Source organism: Aethalodelphis obliquidens, unplaced genomic scaffold (genome assembly GCF_003676395.1).
Source record: "Aethalodelphis obliquidens isolate GAN/ISIS:26980383/991018 unplaced genomic scaffold, ASM367639v1 scaffold80, whole genome shotgun sequence".
Lineage (NCBI taxonomy): Eukaryota > Metazoa > Chordata > Mammalia > Artiodactyla > Delphinidae > Aethalodelphis > Aethalodelphis obliquidens.
Window position 1 is genome coordinate 3,777,629 of NW_020838024.1, and position 22,217 is coordinate 3,799,845.

General features: G+C 45.8%; 1 protein-coding gene across 10 annotated transcripts in view; it reads right to left on the reverse strand.

Annotated features, from left to right (window-relative positions):
- Positions 1-22,217, reverse strand: part of RAI14 (retinoic acid induced 14) — a 147,522-nt gene that overhangs the window by 52,736 nt on the left and 72,569 nt on the right. For 5 of the 10 annotated variants that reach the window (XM_027092718.1, XM_027092717.1, XM_027092712.1 and 2 more), the window contains exons 1-2: positions 385-414; positions 109-239 (exon numbers count right to left, since the gene is read on the reverse strand). In XM_027092718.1, coding sequence (XP_026948519.1) covers positions 109-239; positions 385-399 — 146 coding nt within the window. In that variant the 5' untranslated portion in view covers positions 400-414. Of the gene's footprint in view, positions 1-108; positions 240-384; positions 415-22,217 lie in introns of those variants that run through there. The other 5 variants (XM_027092713.1, XM_027092715.1, XM_027092719.1 and 2 more) reach the window with 1 other exon arrangement.

The following is a 22,217-nucleotide window of genomic DNA, read 5'->3' on the forward strand; positions in this document are numbered from 1 at the left end:
AAAGTCCCCATAGATGCACTGGCAAAGTTCCCCCAGGGACCCCGGGAATTCCAGAGAACGGGTTGAGAACCCAGAGGCGGCCGTCAGAAGCCAATCTCTTTAGCTTACGCGGTCTTGCCCTCGCTGTCATGTTTGGTGGCGCTGGCCCCCTTCTTGCCCAGCAGCGAGGCCACCTTCTCTGCGTCTCCGTTCTCCACGGCCTGCAGCAGCCGGTCATCATTCTTGTTCCACTCGTTGGTCTGTGGAGCAAAAGGGAGATGCAGAGCCAGTGAGCAATACAGCGGCCACGGCCATGCAGCCGGCGGGACCTTGGTCCTCCCCACTCCCCAAGCCTCCCATCGCTCAGATCAGAACCTGCCCCCAAATGCACGACTTTAAAAATACCTTTCCCTTCACCATGGAGACACCCAAAAAGACCGGTTTCCCAAAAGAAAACATCCACAATTCGATGAAGGAGCAGCCAGTCACCAAACTCTGAAAGAAAAGCAACTTCTTTGAACTGAAATGGGGAAGATGAAGCAACTTAAAAAGACCAAGAGGCCAGTTTACACATTAGCTTAGTTCCAGCTAAACCTGACAGCTGCCACCGCAGAACACTGACCTTGGACCTGGTCAGCAGCTCACTGGGCTCCTGATGTTACAGGACCAACCAGCCACCAGCCCAAGGTTCCCTGAGGATTTACACATGCGATCATTCATCTGCTTTGGTAGTTGCTGCTTCTGGCCTGTTTACTGGACTTGGAATTTTGAGCTGTATGCTGCTTTCAAGTAGTTGTCTAGGCCTCCGACTCAACGGAGTATCACCGAAACTTAACTTCCTCCTGAGCAAACTATTCCACATCAAATAGCTCTGAGCAAAGTGTCCGCCACCACGGACCCTCAGCCCCAAGAGAATAATTCTGCAAACCGCAGCAACAGTAAAGCTTTCAGCTGCACAAAAAACAGTTTCTACTCTTAGAAGGGAAAGAAGATAATAGAAGAGCAAAAAGAGCCTTGAGTACCAAGAATTGTCCAACGTGAAAAGGCAGCAGCGAGCCGTTGAAGATTTTAGAGCAGAGGAGAGAATAAACTCGGTGATGGAAGAAGAGTCAATGGGAGGTATGTGAAGCATGGGGGGGTTCATCGAGGGGGAGGAGATCCTGGGACACATCAAAGCCCCTGGGAAACTTTGCAGGCCCAGCCTGCCCTCCAGACACATCCCCACCCCAGCCTTTGCTAAGCCTACTTTCTGGCCTCTCCAGCTGTGGACACCACCACCCTGAAATAGACTCTTCTTCCCTCCCCAATGCTTTCTGTAGACAGGTCTCTAGGGCTGGCTGCTTCCCTGTGACCCCGAAAATAAGAATCTCCAAGTAATTCATATTAAAGGCTTTGCCACAGACTACTTCCAGGAAGACGCAAGGAGACTGGAGATTTAAAAGCTAACAGGGGGGACTCTTAAAGGACCGCAGTCTTCCATGGGCCAGAAGCGTGTTCACGTCTCTCTGTACTCATGGAACTGGGAAACCCAACAGGACTGTGCCCTCTCATAGAGCAAGGGTGAGGCCACCAGATGTCCCCAGCACCCCTCCCACCCTAGCCTAGAGGCAGGGCTTTACAGAAAGCCACAGGCCGGGGAGGAGTGCAACAGGTATAACCCAGTGTTCAAGTCAGGAATTTGCTTCTCTGAGTCTCAGGGCGGGGTGTCTTCCATTTCTCAGGACTCCCTCCTTCCCGCATGAAGGAGGAAAGTCCTCCTTCTTTTTGCCATCACGGAGTGCAAGCACACAGCAAGCATGAGGTAGGTTTGAATGAAAATCACAAGTCTGTCCTCTAGGCTGCGTGAAGCCCAGAACTTTAGATGGACACCTACATGCTATGGATCTGAAGTCACCTGGAAAAAAAACACCTCTCTGCCTCAGTTTCCCAAAGCTTTGAACTGGATGACCACTGGGATTCCTCTAAAGTTTAAAAGGTTTAATTTATAAAATGTGTTTTCAAACAGTGTTTGAAACACTGTTTGGTGTTTGTGTTTTCAAACACCGAACAGTGCTAGGAATTATTCTAGAACAGTACTGTCTGTGATAATGGAAATGTTCTATATCTGCGCTGTCCAAAACTGTAGCCACTCGGCCAGTGAGTCTCAACCAGGGGTGACTCTGCCCCTCAAGGGACATTTAGCAATCTCAACAGACAGTTTTGACTGTCATGACTAGAGAACGCTCCTGGCATCCAGTAGGTAGAGCCTGGGGTGCTGCTAAACACCGTACAATGCATGGGATGGCTCCCTCCCCCCAAGCAAGAATGATCTGGCCCCAAACGCCAGTCTCCAATTAGCCACACGTGGCTACTGAGCAGTGGAAATGTGGCCAACGCCACTGAGGAACTGAATTTTTAATTTTAATTTTAAACTTCAAGTGCCAGTAGCCAGGGGCTATCAGATAGCACAGCTTCACATGAAGGCTCTCTAAATACTGTTTAACAAAGAAAGAGTGTGTCTGGGCCAAATCATCCCCAATTCTCCTACAACCATCAATTTACTCACAAAGAAGACATTAGGTTTTCTCTTCAATTACAAATCAGGCTTCCTATTGAAGGGGAAGAAACAAACATACCGCCCAAGGCACAAGCATTTGTTAGTGGAATAGCAAGGTTTACTTAACAACAAAATGTAGCAAACACCAAGAAACAGATCAGCTTATTCCCCCCACTGCATTTTACCAACCACGACAAAACAAAAAAAGTTAACTGAAGCACATTTCCGACCAGTTACTCCTACCTACATTATCCCAAACGCAGCATTGTTATTAGTGTTGCCTTTTAAAATCCTTCCCTAATTTAAACTGACCAAATTAAAACTGGATTGGGCAGATCAAAAGGATATTAAATCTCAGAGGACTGACTGAAAGCACCTAAGCAAAGAAAGGCCACATGAAAGGATTTTCCTTCTCAGGGCCGCTAAGGCCCTCAACTCAGGCAGAGAAAAATCTGATTGCAGGGGCTCTCTAAAATTAGTTACACGTGGATCTGTCACCGGACACAAGTTCGTGTGCCCAACAAACCGAAATGTCGGGAGTTTGAGGAGAGAAAGGTTTATTGCAGGGCCATGCAAGGAGAAAGGGTGGCTCGTGCCCCCCAAAACCCCGGACGCCCTGAAGGGTTTCAGCAAAGCATTTTTAAAGGCGGGGTGGGGTGGAGGAAGGGTGGCGTCCCAGGGTGTGTGATCAGCTCGGGCACGATTCTCTGATTGGACGATGGGCGGCTTAGGCACCAGAAGGTCTGGGGGCTGTGTGCTCAAGATCATCCAGTAGTTCTTCCATTTGGTGGTGGTTTCTCAGCATCTGAAAAGCCCAGGCAACGTGTAGGAGATACCATTATCTGCGTACTTCAGAGAGGAGCTACAGCAGAGGATACGGGAGAGGGGTCTGTCGCGGGGAGGGTCCAGGGTCCCCGCTCGGCTACAAAGGTGCCGAGGACAGGGCATGGGAGCCTTGAGCTCCCACACGCATGCGCACACACACCCCATACCTTGCCCTATGCGTTTCTTCCATTTGGCTGCTCCCGAATGGTATCCTTTATAATAAGCTGACAATAGTAAGGGAAGTGCCCTCCTGAGTTCTGTGAGCCGTTCAAGCAGATCATGAAACCTGAGGAGGGCGGGACTTCCCTGGTGGTGCAACGGCTAAGACTCTGCGCTCCCAATGCAGGGGCCCCAGGTTCGATCTCCGGTCCGGGAACTAGATCCCACGTGCCGCAACTAAGAGTCTGCATGCCTCAACTAAGGAGCCAGCGAGCCTGCCTGCCACAACTAAGACCAGGTGCAACGAAATAAATAAATATTTTAAACAAACAAACAAAAACCTGAGGAGGGGGGTTGTGGGACCCTTGGACTTTATAACTGGCCAGTGAGAAGCATGGTTGGCCCAGGACCTTAAACTGGCATCTGAAGTGGGAGCACTCTTGTGGGACTGAGACCTTAACCTGTGGGGTCAGATGCTAACTCCAAGGCATTAGGGTCAGAACTGAACTGCATCGCTGGACACCCACTTTGTCAGGGAAGTTGAAGAGCTGGGTGTTGGTATGACAGAACCCTCCACCCCCGCCCGCATCCGGGGCTGTAAGCAGACAGGTTAGGGGGTCCCCGGAGAAAGAGAACCAGGAATGGCTTTCCTGACATAAGAGAAGCCGTTCTGACCTAAGCCATTTTGTGATCTAAGCCTGGCCATAATGCTTGCCCTTGAACAGGTCTCAGTGATTAATGACCCCAAGGGAACAAAGGAATTCGGAAACAGAGAAAAGGCCGTCAAACAACAGTGCAGTGATAAAGCAGAGCCCTAGTTCCTCCTCAAGGGACAGACATAATAATATATCTCTGAGTCCTGCAGGAACTAAGGCCCCCACCCAGGAGGAGGATGGATGTTAAGGCCCCCACCCAGGAGGAGGATGGATGTTGACCCTCCTGACTTCAATCAGCTAAAGCTTGGACTAGTTGACCTGTGGCCCAGTTCTATGCTGAATTCTCCTCTGCTCAAGCCCCCTCATGAATATGCATGTACCTGAGCATAAAACTTGCCCCACTTTGCTGTTGGGGGAGATGCTGCTTTGGGAGAGATCCCTGGGGTTCTCCTTACTGGAAGTAAGGAATCCTTCCTCCTCCTGATCTTCGGCTGGGCTGTGTCTATTGGCTCGACATCCACCAAGAGGTGGATCCGGTTTTCGGGTAACACTGTCAGAAGTAGATCACAGGACAGATGAAGTGTGAAGTCTTGCCATAACATTCCAAAGTAATTCACTCATACTCCGGAATCAAGGAAGGCTTCCGGAGACCACCAGCACATCAATAAACCCCCTCCCCCTGCTGGCACTCCCTCCACAGGGCAGGCTCAGCTCTGCCTCCAAGCTGAGCTCCTGGTTCCCTTAGAACAGTGTTTTTAACCTCTTAGTGGATTAATCCAACATTAAAAAAAATAATAAAGTAGAAAAAAAATGTTAAACATCAGATGCATAATATTTAATAAGGTTAAACGTTCTATGAAACTTCTAAGTGTGTAGTGGGTGGTGATATAAAATATATTTCTTACTGGGGAATCACAATAAAAAACGATGGATGCCACTGCCTCAGAAGGCAGTCATCCCATCCGCCTCTGGAAAGGCTGCCTTCTAAAGCCCGAGGGACCCTGCAGGCTCTTTAAGCCTTTCCAGGTGACCTCTCTGGGCTTCTCGCCGCTGTCAGTCCCCGAGGGCCCGCCCACTCACCTCCACTGAAGCCCACAGTCTAGACTTGATGAAATATCGCGTCCCGGCTTTTGTGCGCCAGCTCAGCGGGTGCTACTTTTGTGTCCGGGTCTCCAGCTCCCTCAAGGCACGGACAACAGCCTTTATTCCTTAGCCCCGGGGTGCCTAGTAAACGCTCAGTGTCTGATTTTAGCAGGAGTTTCTTCCTCTTGCTCAGCTCCAACCTCTGACTTGGCAAATATTTCTTTCTTCATTTCTGAAACTCTTTCATCCTTTTGCAAACAACTATTTAATGATGTTTCAGATTTTATTTTTAAACAAGCTAAACAAATCCAGCTCCCTCAGCTTTTCTACTCCATTAACTCTTCTGAGGCCACTTTTCCGAGATTTTAATCCTAGGTACACTTCCTCCAAATCTCTTCCCAACCAAGGATCCACGCCCCATCAATCCATCAGGGTGAAGCCAGTGTCCCCCAGTCAGGGGAACCGCATGTGAACTGGTTAAATACGCAGACTCCTGGGTCCCATCCTGGAGAGATTCTGGTCCCAGCGATCTGGGGAGCAGGGTGGGCAGAGGGCCCTGGACTGACCCAGGTTCAACGACTGCTCTGATTTGGACTGCAGGTTTGGGGACAACGGGAACCCATGCTAAGGCTAAGTAGAGACTTTACTTGAAAGAATTTTCTTCCTCCACAAGGCGTCATTAAGGACAGGGATGGGAGAAGAGAATTCTTCTTCACTTTTTCCTTACGGAACTAGGTATTTTGTTTCCTACAAAAGCTTAATAAATATTAGGCTTTCTCTAGGAGTTGCATGTGCAACCTATGTATAAGACATGTATGAAATGTCAATGAAAGCATTGTTCATAATAGGCAAAAATGACAAATCATCACACATCCAATAACAGAACACGGATGAATAAATTACAATATAATCAAACAACGGAATATCACACAGCAGTGAAAATGAACACAACTGCGTGCAAGAACACGGATGAATATTTAAAACAATATTGGTGAAACGAGTAAGACACAAAAGAACACAACAGTACGACTGCACGTATATAAAGATGGAAACGGAGAAAACGGATCCATATTGTTTAGGGATGCATATATAGACGATAAAACCATAAAGAAAAGAACAAGGATATTGGCTGGGGGGTGTGTGTGGCATCTGATCTGGAAGGGACACCTGGGCGCAGTCTAGAGTCCGGCTCAATTTCCTGACCTGGTTGGTGCCTCTACAGATGTTCACTTGTTGAAGTCTACGTTCTTGTTTTCTGCACTCTTCTCTACACGTGATTTATTTCACACACACACACACACACACACACACGCACGCACGGAATTTAGAAAGAAGTTCTTGTGGTTGATTTTCTGGTCAAATCATCACCAGACCAAGTGCCTTTGGACAGTCTGCATTCTCACGTGCTGTCTCCTCGTCTCTAAAATAAAGGCGGCCTGCTGCCAGAATGGGGCTCTTGGGAGGCCTCACAAAGCCCCTGGAGAATCTGATTATCGTATGGACTTTTCTCAGAATAATGCACAAACACACAAACGTTTGCATACAGAAGGGGGCTCTCTGGGGAATTCCCTGGTGGTCCAGTGGTCAGAACTGGGTGCTTCTACTGCAGGAGGCCCGGGTTCGATCCCTGGTCGGGAAACCACGATCCCGCAAGCCTCGCACCTCGGCCAAAAAAAAAGAAAAAAAAGATTATTCAAAGAGGGTTCTCCAGCAGCGTAAACCCCTACCCCTAGGCCCATCTGTAAGCCTAAATTAAGAATGCCTGGCATAGAGAAAGAAAGAGCCTTCAGACTTTAAGTGCTGCCGAGTTGAAATTCCAGCACCACCACCTCGCATTTAGGTGGTCTGGAGTAGGTCATCCACATTTAAGTCTCTATTTCCTTATCTGTAAAATGGGAGAAACCTTACCTACGTGCACATTAGCCTGGGAATTAAATGCAATGTACATAAAGGGCCTGCCGCATATTAGGCACCAAAAAGATGGTGATTATGGTTAGGCTTAAATTAGATGATCTGCATGGTTCCCTTTTTGGTTTATGCTGAGTCTTCCAAAATGTACAAGTTAGGACGGAGGGTCCACTACCCTTTCAGAGGCGGATAACGCCTTAAATCTGCAAATTTTCTACTATGCTTCTTAAGCATCACATTTTAAAGGGCTCTAGAGACAACACTCACAGACATGAAATTAACTATTTTAGTGACTATGGCTCACTTCTCCAGGAGACTGTTTAAACAGACACTGTTTCAACAGAGCACGTTGGGCCCCACTTGCAAGTTCAGGAAGCCATATGTTACGCTCTGGAGACATGTGTAATGTGTCAGCTGTGAAGGGCAGCATGTGGGAAAGGCAGACCTTACCTTCCACGTGGGCTCCAAACATTCCTGCTAATATATCACAAATGGGATTTTCAATGGCTGGTCGGTAAGTGTCCTATTCGTCAAATCATTTCCAAATGACACTCTTACTTAAGAGCTTTTCCTTGAAGTTCGGCCCTTTTGAAAGACTTGCCTGCCTCCTGCGAGGGCTGCAGAGACCCTGTCAACCACGCGATGGACACTGGGGCTTTGGCAACTGGCGACGTCTGCCCTTGGCCAGACGTGGCATCACCTTCTTTTCTCTCGGTTTAATCACTGGGAACTGAAAAACCAGTGGAAACTCAGCGGTCGCAGACATCTGGCTAGTGGGCAGGTCTGAGTTTTGGAATACACCAACCCAACCAAAAGAATCCAGAGGCACAGAGCGATCCAGGAAGAGAAAGTTTCTTTGACTTCCTTTAGGAAAAATGCTAAAAACCCTACGGATCAAAACTTCACGGAGCTCCTGCTGGACACAGGTTGAGCGGCCATCCGGAGGAGTCTATTTGAGAGATTATCTTTGGCAAGACTGCCTTTCTCTCTCTAGTTTACGGAGAGTAGACTGTTTTGCCAAAATAATCAGTTCGGCTAAAATGAACATTAGACAAAGTAGACAGTGTTTTCACCACGGGGAAGGTTTCAGATTCACACCATCCAGGAAAAAAAAAAAAAAAGAGCACACACCTCCTATTTTAAGACAGAGGACAAGAAACTGGCAAGCCTGGGGCCAGATGATACCTTCCCCTGCTGACTGCACCAGCCAGCGCTTATTAGATATCTACCTACTGGGTACAAAGCAATATTTGAAATTCTATAGAGGTTAACATTCATGTATTTGTTCTTTCATTCATTCAAACTCGGTGCCTTTTACATGATTGGCATAGTCTTTACTGAATTTTCTATATAGTTGAGACAAAACATAGCAACATGAGAAATATGCCAACGATACAAGACAAGACTCAGAGTGGTAAAAGGAGTGAAATGGGGAATCAGTCCAATGAAAGGGAGGGACGACTTTCAGCTGGGCAGGAAGGGAAGGCTTTTTGACTGGATGATGAACTAGATCTTGCAATGAGTAACATTTAGGTTAATGGAAAGAAGACACAACGATTGAAAAATGCAAGACGTATTTAGAGAAGAGTGTAAATAGTGAGCTGATCCACGTGAGGCCTTCCAAGACTGTCCTCTTTGGCATCCGTGGAACACCCAGGAAATCACCAATAGACCAGGACTTAAAAATCTGACCATTGTCCTGTCTTTAACAAGCCAGCAGCTTCATATAATGTCAGCTACTTCAGACCAAAACGTAAGTTCATCTAAAATGAGTTTCCCTCTCCCCGCATTTTTATGTCAGGTTATTCACACATGCAGCTTCCAGTGTCTCTGTGAATCACCCTGAAACCTGCCAGCATCCCTTCAACAGACTGTGTTATGTGATCCCACATAAATGCTGAACACTGCGTCATGGACCTAACACATAATTATCTACACCTCCACCCAGAAACAGGCTAGTCCCTCTGTCAGACCCACTTCACACACCGCCCTACTCACTGCTAGTCACCTGGACCGGTCACTCCCCCGGCTAGGCTCTCCCGTGCTTCTCTTCCACGGCGTTTGGCACAGCTATAATTACACAGTGTTCCTCAAGTACCGGCCAGTCAACCTCTCACTGGACTGGGGTCTCCAGGGCACGGCCAATGGCCAGCATCTATCTTGTTCATCATAAAGCCTTGGGTCCTGGCCCACTGCCTGCCAGATGGTAGGGGCTCGACTCAGAGCTGATCCTCCAACAGCTTTGTTCTCCTTCCTTCTACCTCGGGAGCCAGCACTGATTAATCTTCTCCATTGACGCCTTTGTCTCAGTTCACAAATGCATGTAAAGGCTCCATAATCCTATCAAATTCCTTCCTTTGACTATGCTAACCAGTTAAAAACATTATTCTTTACTTAAAACCATGTCACGTCAGGTCAAAACAGTCTCAAGGGAACAGAGGTAAATCTGGGAATAGGTCAAACCAACTTTACCCTTCAGGGAGGAAAATGGTTCCATCCAATTCAGTTGGGCTCAAGTATTTGTTTATTTTATATACATACAACAAACAGGGGAGTATGTGTGTATATACATACACATACACACACACACACACACACACACACACACACACGCACACACAGTACCATGGCAAGTCCTAGGGATAAAAAGATGGATATGAAGTAATGTGGACACTGAAGAAGTTCGTGTACTTCTGAGGACAGAAACACACCCAATAACTACTTACATCATCATCTGTCAGTGCTCAGCCAGTGTTGAGAACTGAGTGCTACCGAAGCCCAGAGCGGATGCTATTACACCCAAAACAGCTACAATCGCAGAGTTCTAGGAACTGTACCACAGTTCCTACTTAATATTACATAATTGTAATTTCATTAATATTACAAAAATGTAACCACATAAGAATATAAATACAATTTAATATTAACAATAACCCTATGAAGCAGGTACCATCGTGAGTTCATTTGACAGATGAGAAAACAGGCACCGAGAGGTTAAGAAGCATGAAAAGCTACTCTTGGTTCTCTCAAGAGAAGAAAGGTCAAGCAGCTCACTTTAAAGAAAATGAAGACGCTTTTTAGGATGAGCAACATTGAAGCGTATTTACAGACTGAGGCAAGCAAGGGGGTCAGTGGAGAAAGGAGGAGTGCAAAACATAAGGAGTGGGGGGAGGAAGTGAGGATTCAGCCCAGGCAGAAGGCTGATCTCTGTGAGTGAGAGACTAATTAACTCATGTTACGGCTCAGAGACAGAAAGCAGGAAGAGGAGGGCAAGCAGAGACTCTGTGGTAGAGAGGACGTCAGTTTGTGTTTTATAGCTTCTGTTTTCTCGGGGAGACAGGAGGTAAAGTAGGCAGGGTCAGGGGTGGGCTAAGGAGCTCGAGAAATGTTCCCAGTAGCTCCTGGGGGAAATGAGAAAGGAAACCCACTTGGAATGAGTAAAGGGGTTTTCAAGCAGCCCTGAAGGTCCAGCTGAGAGCAGGAATTATAACTCCATAAAGAAACCACTTAGTGGTGGTGTGGGATTTTTCACTAGAAGCATTAGGTAGGACGGGAGCAAGAAGTGGGTAGCCTCAGCCACGCCTGGAGACTGGGAAGACAGATAAAGCAGAGATTCCAGGGTCAAGAGGACAGGAGGTACCAGGGAACAGGTATTTGAAACGACTATGGGATCAGGGCAGAGAAGGGTAAGGTCTGGACATAGTCCTATAGACCAGAGGCAGGGTGTCAGATGGGTCATTTAGACGAATGTTAGAATTCCCGTGATGATAGCAGAAAGGAAAAGTAGGAGCTGGCAGCTAAATTCCTAGAAAAAGAGCCCCCAAAAGATGATGAAGAAAGCGAGATGAGGGGGCCCAGCATAACCAAAAAGAGTGATTGTCAACAGAGAAAGGAGTGATGAGGTTGCAGAGCAAATGGCACAAGCCTTAATATAGAAACGGCTTCCTGTGACTTAATTTGAGTTTCTACTATGTACCACTCCCTTCCGGGTGCCCTCAAGAATTGACTTCATTTCAGTCTAAGCACCTGTACCGGCTTGAACAGTATCACTACAAATGTCACGCCCGCCCCCCCACAAACCCCAGAATGTGACCTTATTTTGAAAGAGGGTTTTTGCACATGTAATCAAGTTCAGAGCAGGTCATTCTGGATTAGGGTAGGCTCCAAGCCCAATGACTGGTGTCCCTGCAAGGAGAGACAGATGAAGACATAGAGGAAATAGAAAGAAGGCCACGTGATGACAGAGGCAGAGACTGGAGTTATGCTGCCATTAACCAAGGAATGCTGGCAACCACCAGAAGCTAGAAGAGGTAAGGAAGGATTCTTCCTTAGAGCCTTTGGAGGGAATATGGCCCTGTCAATGCCTTGATTTGGGGCTTCTAGCCTCCAGATCTGTGAGAGAATAGATTTCTGTTGTTTTAAGCCAATTGGTTTATGGTATTTACTATGGCAGCTCTAGGAAATTAATACACCATCCAGTGAGATACCTATTATTATCCTCATTTTACTGATGAGGAAACTGAAGATCAGAAAAATATAAGTATCTTGGCCAAAGTTACAAGGTCAGAAAGTAAAAGGATCAGGATTCAAACCCCAGACCTTTGTACCTTTTCCATTGTACAGTCCTGCCCCTCACGTATGTTCACTGCACTGGGGAAGACCAGGTAGAACACAGATGGTGGGCCATGTGAGGCAGAGGGACACACCTCAGTCTGGTGGTACTAAGATGGGAAACTCTAAGCTCTAAATCCTTTTTAAAAGCAGGAACCCCACTAAAGCAAACTCAATATGATACATGAACTTCATGGTTATACACAAGCATTTAAAGTATGGTTATTTATAAGTATATTCACAGTAAGGTCTCTTTGAGTAGTAAGCTCATATATATATATTTATTTATGAATCATATGTAAATGAGACTTGATTTACTCCAAGAATGTTCATTACTTAAAGGGAGATACATGTGCAACAATGAATACCTTAAGGCCTGAGCAAGGCTTTCCTTGCACACAGACAGGACACCTCTGGACATGTCTGGCTATAATCCGAGCACACGCCACGTGCCAAGTATTTCTGGCATGCATCTGAGCATAACAGGCAGCCACAGCCCCTGAGCTTTGCTCTTTACCCAAGGGGCACAATATAGATTTCACATGAAGTATCCAGATGAAATGATTTCATCCGTAAGGTCTTAAGCCAAATGCGTGAGTGCACTTTAAGTGCCTAAATGGTCAGAGAAGAGGATGGGGGGGCGGATCCCTTGCCCTGCTCATGCCCAGGCATCATGCCCTTTATAGATGTTAAATGATGACTGTGGGACAAAACGATAGCTAAAGAAATCTACGAGAAGAGGAAACAGTCCTTGAAGTTACAAATTCTACGAGCGTTCTCTGTTCTGTATTTCCTGCTCCCCCTGCCCACTCCCTGCACTGGTACCCCACCCCATACTCTTCCTTCTGGAACCAGTCAGTTTAGCAGGTGAAAGCTGGGATCTTCAATGGGGTAGATGTCGACCCAGAACCAGGATATCTCCATTGCCAAGGACTCGTTTTCTTGTTTGGGGACTAAGAATATTTAAGAACCTCAAGTTTAGGGTAGGAGACCAAGGCAGCTCCCCCTACTTAGTGTCCCCTAACCATGTGCAAGTCACAGGTGACTATAGTGAGTCCATTCATATCCACCTAGAACCTCAGAATGTGACTTTAATTGAAAATAGGATTTTGAGATAAAAATGGGCCCAAAATCCAATGATTGGTTTCCTTATAAGAAGTGAGGACAGAGACACGGGGAAGAAGGCCATGTGAAGATGGTGGCAGAGATTAAAGTGATGTGTCTACAAGCCAAGGAGTGCCAGCAGTCAGCAGAAGGTGGGAGACAGGCATGGGGCATTTTCTCCATCAGGACCCCCAGAAGGAGCCAATCCTGCCTGGGCCTTGATTGTGGACTTCTGGCCTCCTGGACTGTAAGAGAATCAATTTCTGTTTTAAGCCATCCAGTTTGTGGTAGCCCTAGGAATCTAAGACTGCGACCCACGGAAAGAGGGTTGCTTAACCAGCACAAAATGGCCCACACAGGACTCCATCCCCGCTGACTGCGGGTCAACAGAAACCTTCTGGGGGACCCACAGATGACACTGATTCAGTTCCTGTTTGTTCACAGCCAGCAGGGTACAGACACAGACATGGGGAACCTGCAGTAAGGTGGCTGTACCTAGCGTCTATCTCAAGGCTGGTGGAACGGCCAAATTTTAAAAAATCGACTTCTCTAAGGTTTTCAAAATTTTTAGAGGGAAAACCTTTTTATGATTAAAAAGATAATAATATACCTGTTTATACCCAATGTCTTTCAAAGAGCATGGTTAAGTGGCTACATAATAGAATCACCTACGCCTCTTGGAAAAAATGTGAGTGTTAACTTTTAAAAATTCTCTACGTGATTCTATTGTGAGCCAGAACTATTCTTCCCTGGGCAACCATGAAGATGACACATTAGCCTGATATTAACCGCATTTGTCTCTGTTAAAATGCTGAAGTAGTGGAGAGGGTGAATCTCAACATTCCGTACCTTTCCGCACATAAAGATGGCGTGAGTCCCAACAGGCAGTCGAGATGCCCCACAGAGAGAAGAGGACCTTAACCAAACTCACTGCACCCTCCTTCCGACGGGTCCCTTGTCCTGATGCCTGTGCCTTGGTTAGTGGTAAGTTCATCTGAGATATTGTGATTTATTAAAAAATATATATATATCTGATCTCCGTCCCCATTTCCAGCACAGAGCTCCTAAAAAAAAGAAGTGTCTTTTGTTATATTAATGAGGTGACTTTTGGACCACAACTAAGGATGGGGGCTGGTTGCCAGGAGAAACAATCATGTGATTAGAGGGTTGGAACTTTCAGTTCTGTGCCCCTAGCCTCAGGGAAGGGGTGAGGGGCTGAAGTTTAACCCGCTGCCAATGGCAAATGATTTCATCAGTCATGCCTAGGTAAGGAAGCCTCCATGAAAACCCAAAGGACAGGGTTTAGAGAGCTTCCGGGAGGTGCAGAGAGGGCATGGGAGCTCCGCGCCCGTTCCCCATACCTCGCCCTGCGCATCTCTTCCATCTGGCTGATTCTCAGTCATCTCCTTCTATAAATAAACCAGAGATCTAGTAAATGGAATGTTTCTTTGAGTTCAATGAGCCGCTCTAGTAAATTCATCAAACCCAAAGAGGCGGTTGTGGGAACCTCTGATTTATAGCCGGACAGTCAAAGGTACAGGTGAGGATCTGGACTTGCGACTGACATCTAAAGTGGGGGCAGTCTTGTGGGACTGAGTCCCTAACCTGTGTCATCTGATGTTGTCTCCAGGTAGACAGTGTCAGAATTGGGTTGAAGAGTACGACACCCAGCTGATGTCAGTGAATTGCTTGAAGGCGTGTGGAAAACCCCACCTACTGTAATTGGTTCTAGAATCATATTGTCAGTCAAGCCAAAGACCCTGGCTCTTCTCTCCCTCCACCTCCCCAGCCAATTACTCACCAACAACTGTTGACAACTGCTTCCCTGGTTTCCCTTGCGTTGACTTGTTTTCCATCCTACAGCCAATGCCTTTAACTAACCCAGTCCAGTTCCACAAACGCATGCTTTTGTCAGGCATCATGCTAGACACTTCAGATGGGGCCCTCCTCTTTGGGCACACCGACAGGTACAGATACTTGGAGAACCAGGGAAGAGGTTCTGACACGGACCACTGTTTACCTGGGACGTTTCAATAGCCTCTTAACTGGCCTTTCTACCTCCGGTCCCGCACCCTCCACCCACCTCCACCGCGGCCCTCCTTCTCCCCATGCCAAATTCCCTGGGGGTTAAATGTTCTTGCCTTCTGCCCTGGCTCACTTTCGTTTACAAAATCGCCCATGGCTGTCTATGGCCAACAAGAGACCCAATACTCTTTAGCGCCCCTCCACACACACATACAATGAAACGCTTCTCTTAATCCAGTTTCAAACCTTCAGTTCCACTCTGCCCACCTCTCCCTCTGGCCCCCGCCATGGCCCTACACAAACGTTCCACTTGAGCCAAGCTCTTGGGCTCCAGAATCCAAGTTATTCTTTCCCCTTCTACGTGAAAATTACTCAAGTAATTTTTCCTCTCTCATTTCTATCGTGCCATCTCTCTCTGCCAAGGAGGCGTAAAGCTGCTCCCTGCCTTCTGTTTTAACAAAGTTTTACACTAGTCTTTGAAGTATATGGTTTTCCCATTTCACGTCTCACAGAGAGAAGATAGAGTGCAGGGCTAAGAGCTTGGATTCTGGGCTCCTGGATCCAAACCCTGGCTCTACCACTTACTAGCTGTGTAGCCTGGAGAAGCCATTTAACTCCCTATGCCTCAGTTTCCTTATTTGTAAAAGGGAAGACAACAGCACATTTGAAAAGATTTGACTCCCCAAACAGATTGTACTTGATGGCAGAAAATTTCGTATTCTTCCACAGTCCCCCTGCCCCTGTTAGTTATCTGAATATTTTTTAATGAATCAATACATTAAAATAAACCTTCTCCAGTTTGGAGGAAACATTCCAGGGCCCCCCCTCACCACTACCACTCCAAATTTCTATCTATGCTGCAACTGGCTTTGGAAGGTGACGTAAATAATCAAAACACTACACACACATAAGCGCACTGTCTAATGTTATCAGAGGTTAATTTTAAATAGTCTGGATATTTCAATGTATTTTAGGCAAGAGATACCACTGATTTATTTACAACAAAATTCTTGTAGTTCTCAAGAAAGGGCATAGATGTTATAGCTTTTCTACACTCCGATAATAGCCAACCCAAAATAAACTCCAATATCCACCCACAGGGGAAAAATCTTGTTCCAAGAAATTATTTCTGCCTGACGTCTGAAGGCAGAGGGCAGCGGTTTTTAAGAACACAAGACGAGGGGCCATGACGTTTATCATCGGTCTGATCTGTCTGAGGCTTCCCATGAGCATGTGTACAGATGGCCCTCCTGCACCACTGTCTCCCCGGTCCCCCAAGACAAAGGGCCCCCGAGGAGAGCCCAAGAAGACCGAAGCCGGTAACTGCACGTTTCCTAATAAGCACAACAGACAAGCCAAAACCAAGGACACTGACAGATACAAAGAACTTTGGAAAACTCATCAAAGTCCCCATATGTAAAGCCTCATTCATTATCCTTTTAGAGCCCAGAAGGGATTCCCAGAAAAATGTCTCGTCTTCGAGTTTTATGATTCAGCTAGATGCCGAGTGCCAAAAAAACACAGACAAAAGGCACCAAAAGAAGGAAAATTCTAGTCAAGCAATGTTGGAACTCTGATGTGTGGTCTTGGGCTATGGGTTTTGACCTTCGTCTAATATAGATGTCAGGAATCTGCAGTTTGGACATACACACTGGAAATGAATGAGTCTACTGGTAAAACAATGAAATAAAAATAGACAACGCAGATGCTTTTGAAATTCTGAAACTCCATTTTCCAGGGCACGTTACACACAACTTATTGTCACTCACAGTCCATTTCTACTGAAAGTTGCTGGGTGTACATCTAGTAGTGGCCCACAGACTGTGAAGTTCAAGGACAGGGGCTCTGACTTTCACATCTGTATCTCAGGCACCTCGCACCAGCGCTGATACGTGGCCAGTGATGAATACATGTTCATCAAGTGAATGAATGTTTGCCCGAGTGAAAGACTCCAGCAAAGCACTGGGCTTTTTAAAAGATAGTGTTGCTACTAAAATCACTGAGGAAGTAGCCAGCCCTCACAATTCTCCTAAGGTAGTCTTCCCTCTTCGCTGCAACTATTTAAAAGTTATTATCTTGACATTTTCATCTTGACACCTCCCTAGACTCCTGGCCATCAACAGACTCCCTTCTATCTATTCTAACAAATCCAAACTCTTCTCTCTATCAGATCCCCAATCTCATGGGCACTTACTGAAACGCAGTATAATATAGTGCTTTAAAGCATGGACCCGGAAGCCAGACAGCCTGGGGTCACAGCCCAGTTCCAGCCCCGTGACCCTGGGCAAGTTCCTTAACTCCTGTGTGCCTCAGCTGTAAAATAAGAGATAGTACGAGTCGCTTCTACCATAGAGTAATTGTGAGAATTAAATGAATCAAATATCTGCAAGACATTTAGAACACGGTCCGGCATACAGTAAGCATTCAGGATGAATTTGCTAATATGGCTATTATTCACACTCCTAAGGGAATGCCCTTTGTTATTTTGAACAGTGGTTCTCGTCCTCTAGGATTATTGGCTGATGTCCACATTCACAATACACTCCCATAGCCAATCCCAGATTGACTGATGGCTACAGCACATATGAGACTGTCTACAAGTCCCGAAGCTCCAGCTGCAACTCTCAGCTAAGCTACTCAACTGATTGGGACCTCGGGAAAATTCAACAATGTCTTAAATATCTTGACCAATTTATCAGTGCCCCATTAAAATGAGCTGCAGAATACAAAATTAAGAGAAAACTTGTATCTGCACAGGAAACCATGGAGAGATGACAGCCACAAGCCAGAAACTTCAGGGAATTTCTTATAGGTTTGGGTCAGATGGGACAAGTTGGAAGAACGGCCAGTTGGACCAATGATGACAGCTGCCCTCTTGCCTGTCAGGAAGATGCCAGGAAGAGACTCCAACAAACTCCATTCATGATGCCTAATTCAGAGGGATAAAGGGAGATGGTGAGGGTGACCCCTCCGTGTTACCACAAAGTGCACCACATGACAACAGGACGCTGAAAAACATGGGAGGCCAACAGTGCAGGCATGTGTGGCTAGCCCAGAAAGGGGTGCTGCCCCAGGGAATTCCAGGCTGCCCCTGACACTGAACTCTAACACAGACAAGGGTTTCTTGCTACAATCACCTCAGATTCACACGCTCGTCAAGCTGCTAGGCTTCTGAAATGGCCAAGAACATTTTTTGGATTTGTTTTTTGGATTGAAATATTTGAGAGGGAATCTTATCATATCTGATAGAACCCATCCTTCCCTCAATTCTGGATGAGCATAGCCGTCCTTCTATAACTATTAGCTGTCGGCGCAGCACAGGTCCTGAGAACAGCTCCAGCAAGTCCAAAAGAGGCGAATTTCTTTGAGGAATCAGAGCACATTTGTTCCTGTGAAACAGAATTACTCTTTAAGAAACCAGAGAGGTTTTCTAATATGTGCTTTTCCAACTAGATTCAGGAGAAAAATATGTCTGAGAAACTGCTCCATAGAACAATCTGGAATCAAAGACGACTACGTGAAGATGCCATATTTAAAACGTGTTGGCAACAGTGAACAGCAGACTGAGGAATCTAGGGAAGTTGGAGCTAAAGTAAGAGACAAGTTTAACTCAAAGGAAAAGAAAAAAGACACTACAAAGGAAAGGAAAAAAGGATCCAGGCAATATATGATGTAGAAATCTAAGCCAAGTTAAGGAATAAAAGAATGAATAAAAGAAAACTACCCTGAGCTGAAGAAAAGCTTGCCTATAAAATGACATGACTCGCCAAGTTGTGGCTAGGATTAGAGAGAGGGGAGCAGGGGGAAAGAGACCAGTATCTTGACACACATTCTGTTGACATTTTTTTTAATTTGAAGGATAAAGAAAAAAATGCTACTGGTATCCAGGTAGAAAACAGGTTATTTTCAAAGGCTCCCCAAATCAGGCTGGCTCAGACTTCTCCAAAACACTCAACACCAGGAGGCAGTGGCCCACCACCAACAGAGTTCTGAGAGGAACCGAGCATCCTGTGGCAATTTTATCTGACAAAACTGTCCTTCAGGTGTGCGGAAAACAGAAACTCATTCTCAGACACCCAGAGCACGCGTATGCCCTTACCTAAATGCTCGCTCAAAGTTTTCAAAGCCATGGTCCCCTTGACCAAGGAACGAATCAATACAAGAACCCCCAAATCTAGGAAATTTGGTTGACATAAATCTTGTGCAGCAAAAGGAAGAAAATGGTTAATATGGCTATAAAACAATGAAGATGTAGATAATCTTCGAACCTGAAAACGAGAATGCAGTGTTGATTGCCATCGCTCTAAACATTTCGACTTGACATTTCAAAGTTCAAGACAGCATATTTTCCTCCAATGCACTGTCTTTCCATAAAGGGCATCCTGCTGGGAGACGGTGATCTTCTTGGAACGGATGCCAGGTATACATTCAAATAACTGCACAATTCCCCAGACTGTTTTTAAAAAACCAAACCACTCTCAGGATCTGCCTCCAAAATCTTATGCTGGTAGTACTACTTTCCTTAACTTGTCAAAAATCCTTCAAGACCAGCTTAAGTGCCACCACTTTTACCCCCAACATATCCTGCACTATGTCACCGTACCTCTGAATTTCTCTGTTTAGTATCCTAACTATACCGATTACAGTACTCAGAACATAGAGGGGGATTCTACAGATTTCTAGATAATAAAGTAAAATGTGGCAACCGTTAAAAAGACCATTCTTACGACGTTTTCTCGTAACACTAAAGAATTTTTGTGCCTTCTGTTACCTCAATTTATGCAAACCCACTTTGTACACAGACTTTTATGAAAACGGTCTAATTTAACCTGAATTTTAACTTAATCAAAAGGCTTTCCAAGGTGTGTCTGTAACTACGGAATTTGAGGCCAGCTTGGCAGCCAAACTACTGGCATTTTTCTCATATATCGCTCTATACACACTCGAGCTCTGCACCTGCCCCCCCCTTCAGAAAAGATTAAAAATCACCTTCTTCAGAGAGTTGTTTTGGGGACTAAACAGGATAATGCACGAAGACCACACAGTGGTGTGGTTTGTACACATCAAGAGCTGAGTGACTCTTTGCTCTTATCGTGACCACCTGTATCATGTACCATGCATTTTTCCAGGCCCGGGGGGGCCACAAGAAATTAGACCCATAGGCAGGTTCCTAACCCACAGAGCTTACAGGCTGATACTCGACTCATATAGGCTGAAGACATGCAGACCCATGACGCAACGTTTCTCTGCCTGCTCAAACTCCATTCTAATTTATTAAGCCCTAGGCACTTAAGTCAACCCTGTGGAATTAGTTTTCCTGAAACACTTCAGTGATTCGCATAAATTACAGAATAGTCCAGATATAAGACAAATAACGTTTGGAGGCTCTTTCTACAAGTTAGAGTGTTCACATTTTCTGGTCTTCAAAATAAAGGCCACAACATCATTTTTAAAGTTACTTGGAAGATTTATATTGTAATAAAGGCGTTTTTCCAAATTACCATGTACCTTTATAAATGCCAAATAATATTTAGGACATTCAGTTGTTGAAATATAAGCCAGATTGTGGAATGATGTAATAGTTACTAGACCAAGTAAGAGAAAAACTGACTAAAGCCTCAAAGTTCAGATATTATAAGAAATATATAAATTCTTCAGTAATTAAGGATGTAGGACATGTAAAAGACAAAAGAGCTGAGACAAGTATGTATTCTAGCTTTTCATTAAGCTAATAGTATAATCTCTTTTAAAAACATTTTTATATATGTAAACAGATTCACTGCAGAAAAGTTCAAAAACTACAGAGAATTAAAAAGAATAAAACTTACAGAATCACTTTCAATCCTATCATTCAAGAATAACAAACCTGTTATATTTTTGTACCAGTCCATATTTTTTCTATGCATAAAGCAACTATTTTGTTCTATGACCTGCTTTTCTCACCAGGTAATATATGCTAAACATTTTCTCGTATCAATAACGAGCTACAGCAAAAGTTTTTACAGCTGAAATGGTAATGACATCTAGGTTGTTACCAGGTTCTCATGATTATAAACAGCTCTGGCTTGAACATCTTTGAACATTCATGTCTGTATAGCGTAGTGTGATTTCAAGAATAAATGAGATAAGGCACAAATACTGCTAGAATCTTCCCAGCCTGCCAGTTAATGCCCCACTTCGTAAGTTTACAGGGTTTTTTTTAGCCCTTCAGACCATTAATGGTATCATTCAACATAGGTGCTCTTCCTTCTTACCCAAATGTCTTTGACACCTAAAATCTTGATATGATCTTCCCTATTGCCTCAGCATTAAAGACAAAGCCCACTGATGAGGATAAAAAAAACCACTAGGGGCTTCCCTGGTGACGCGGTGGTTGAGAGTCCGCCTGTCGATGCAGGGGGCGCAGGTTCGTGCCCCGGTCCGGGAGGATCCCACGTGCCGCGGAGCGGCTGGGCCCGTGAGCCATGGCCGCTGAGCCTGCGCCGCGGCGGGAGAGGCTACAGCGGTGAGAGGCCCGAGTACCGCAAACAAAACAAAACAAAACAAAACAAAACCACTAAATGACCAAACTTCTAAAAAAATAATTGGGGTTGTATAGTTCCTCCAGAAGTTAATAAAAAGGTAACAGAGCCAGCCCTGTTAATATCAGCTTCCGAGTCTCTATTAGAACTAGAGGAGGGGGGAGAACAAGAGTCCCTTGAGGGGAGTGCAGTGCGCATGTTTCCAGGCACCCCAGCTGCCCAGCTCACTCCCCATCCGTAACAACTGGTGGGGTATCCAGAGAATCCTGCAGAGATTGGGGATGCCTCCAAGAAGAAAAAAACATCCCTTCCACTGGTTGCCCATCTATTTAGGCAGTGGACTGGCTGATTTCGCTGTGTCCTGAGCAACAGAAGAAGAGAGAAGAGAAATGAAGAGGAGGGGCGGGGCAGAAGAAGAAAAAGGCAGCACCAGGAAAGCAGCCGACACACCCACAGCTTGGAGAAGCAAGGACCTGTGCGTTTCCTGGGACTTAAGTGGACACCACGTTATGAAGCCTTACTTGAGGCATCTTGCTGGTACCCTGACTGAGATGGCTGTCCTGGGGTGAGAGGACGCCAGCAGCAAGAGGGTAGTGAGGGGGGATAGAAAAGGGCCAGCTGGAGGCAGAGCCCACCGAGTGAGGGTGCTGAGACCTGGGCCATGCTCTGAGCGAGCTGTTGGCGAGAAACAGCCTTGACCAGTGAGAAGAGGGCAGCAGCCGCACCTGGCTACATATAGAGGTGTTCACCTTCCCCGCCACCCCCGTGCTTCTTCCCTGTCCCTGCCCCACTCAGGGCGGGGAGGCAGGG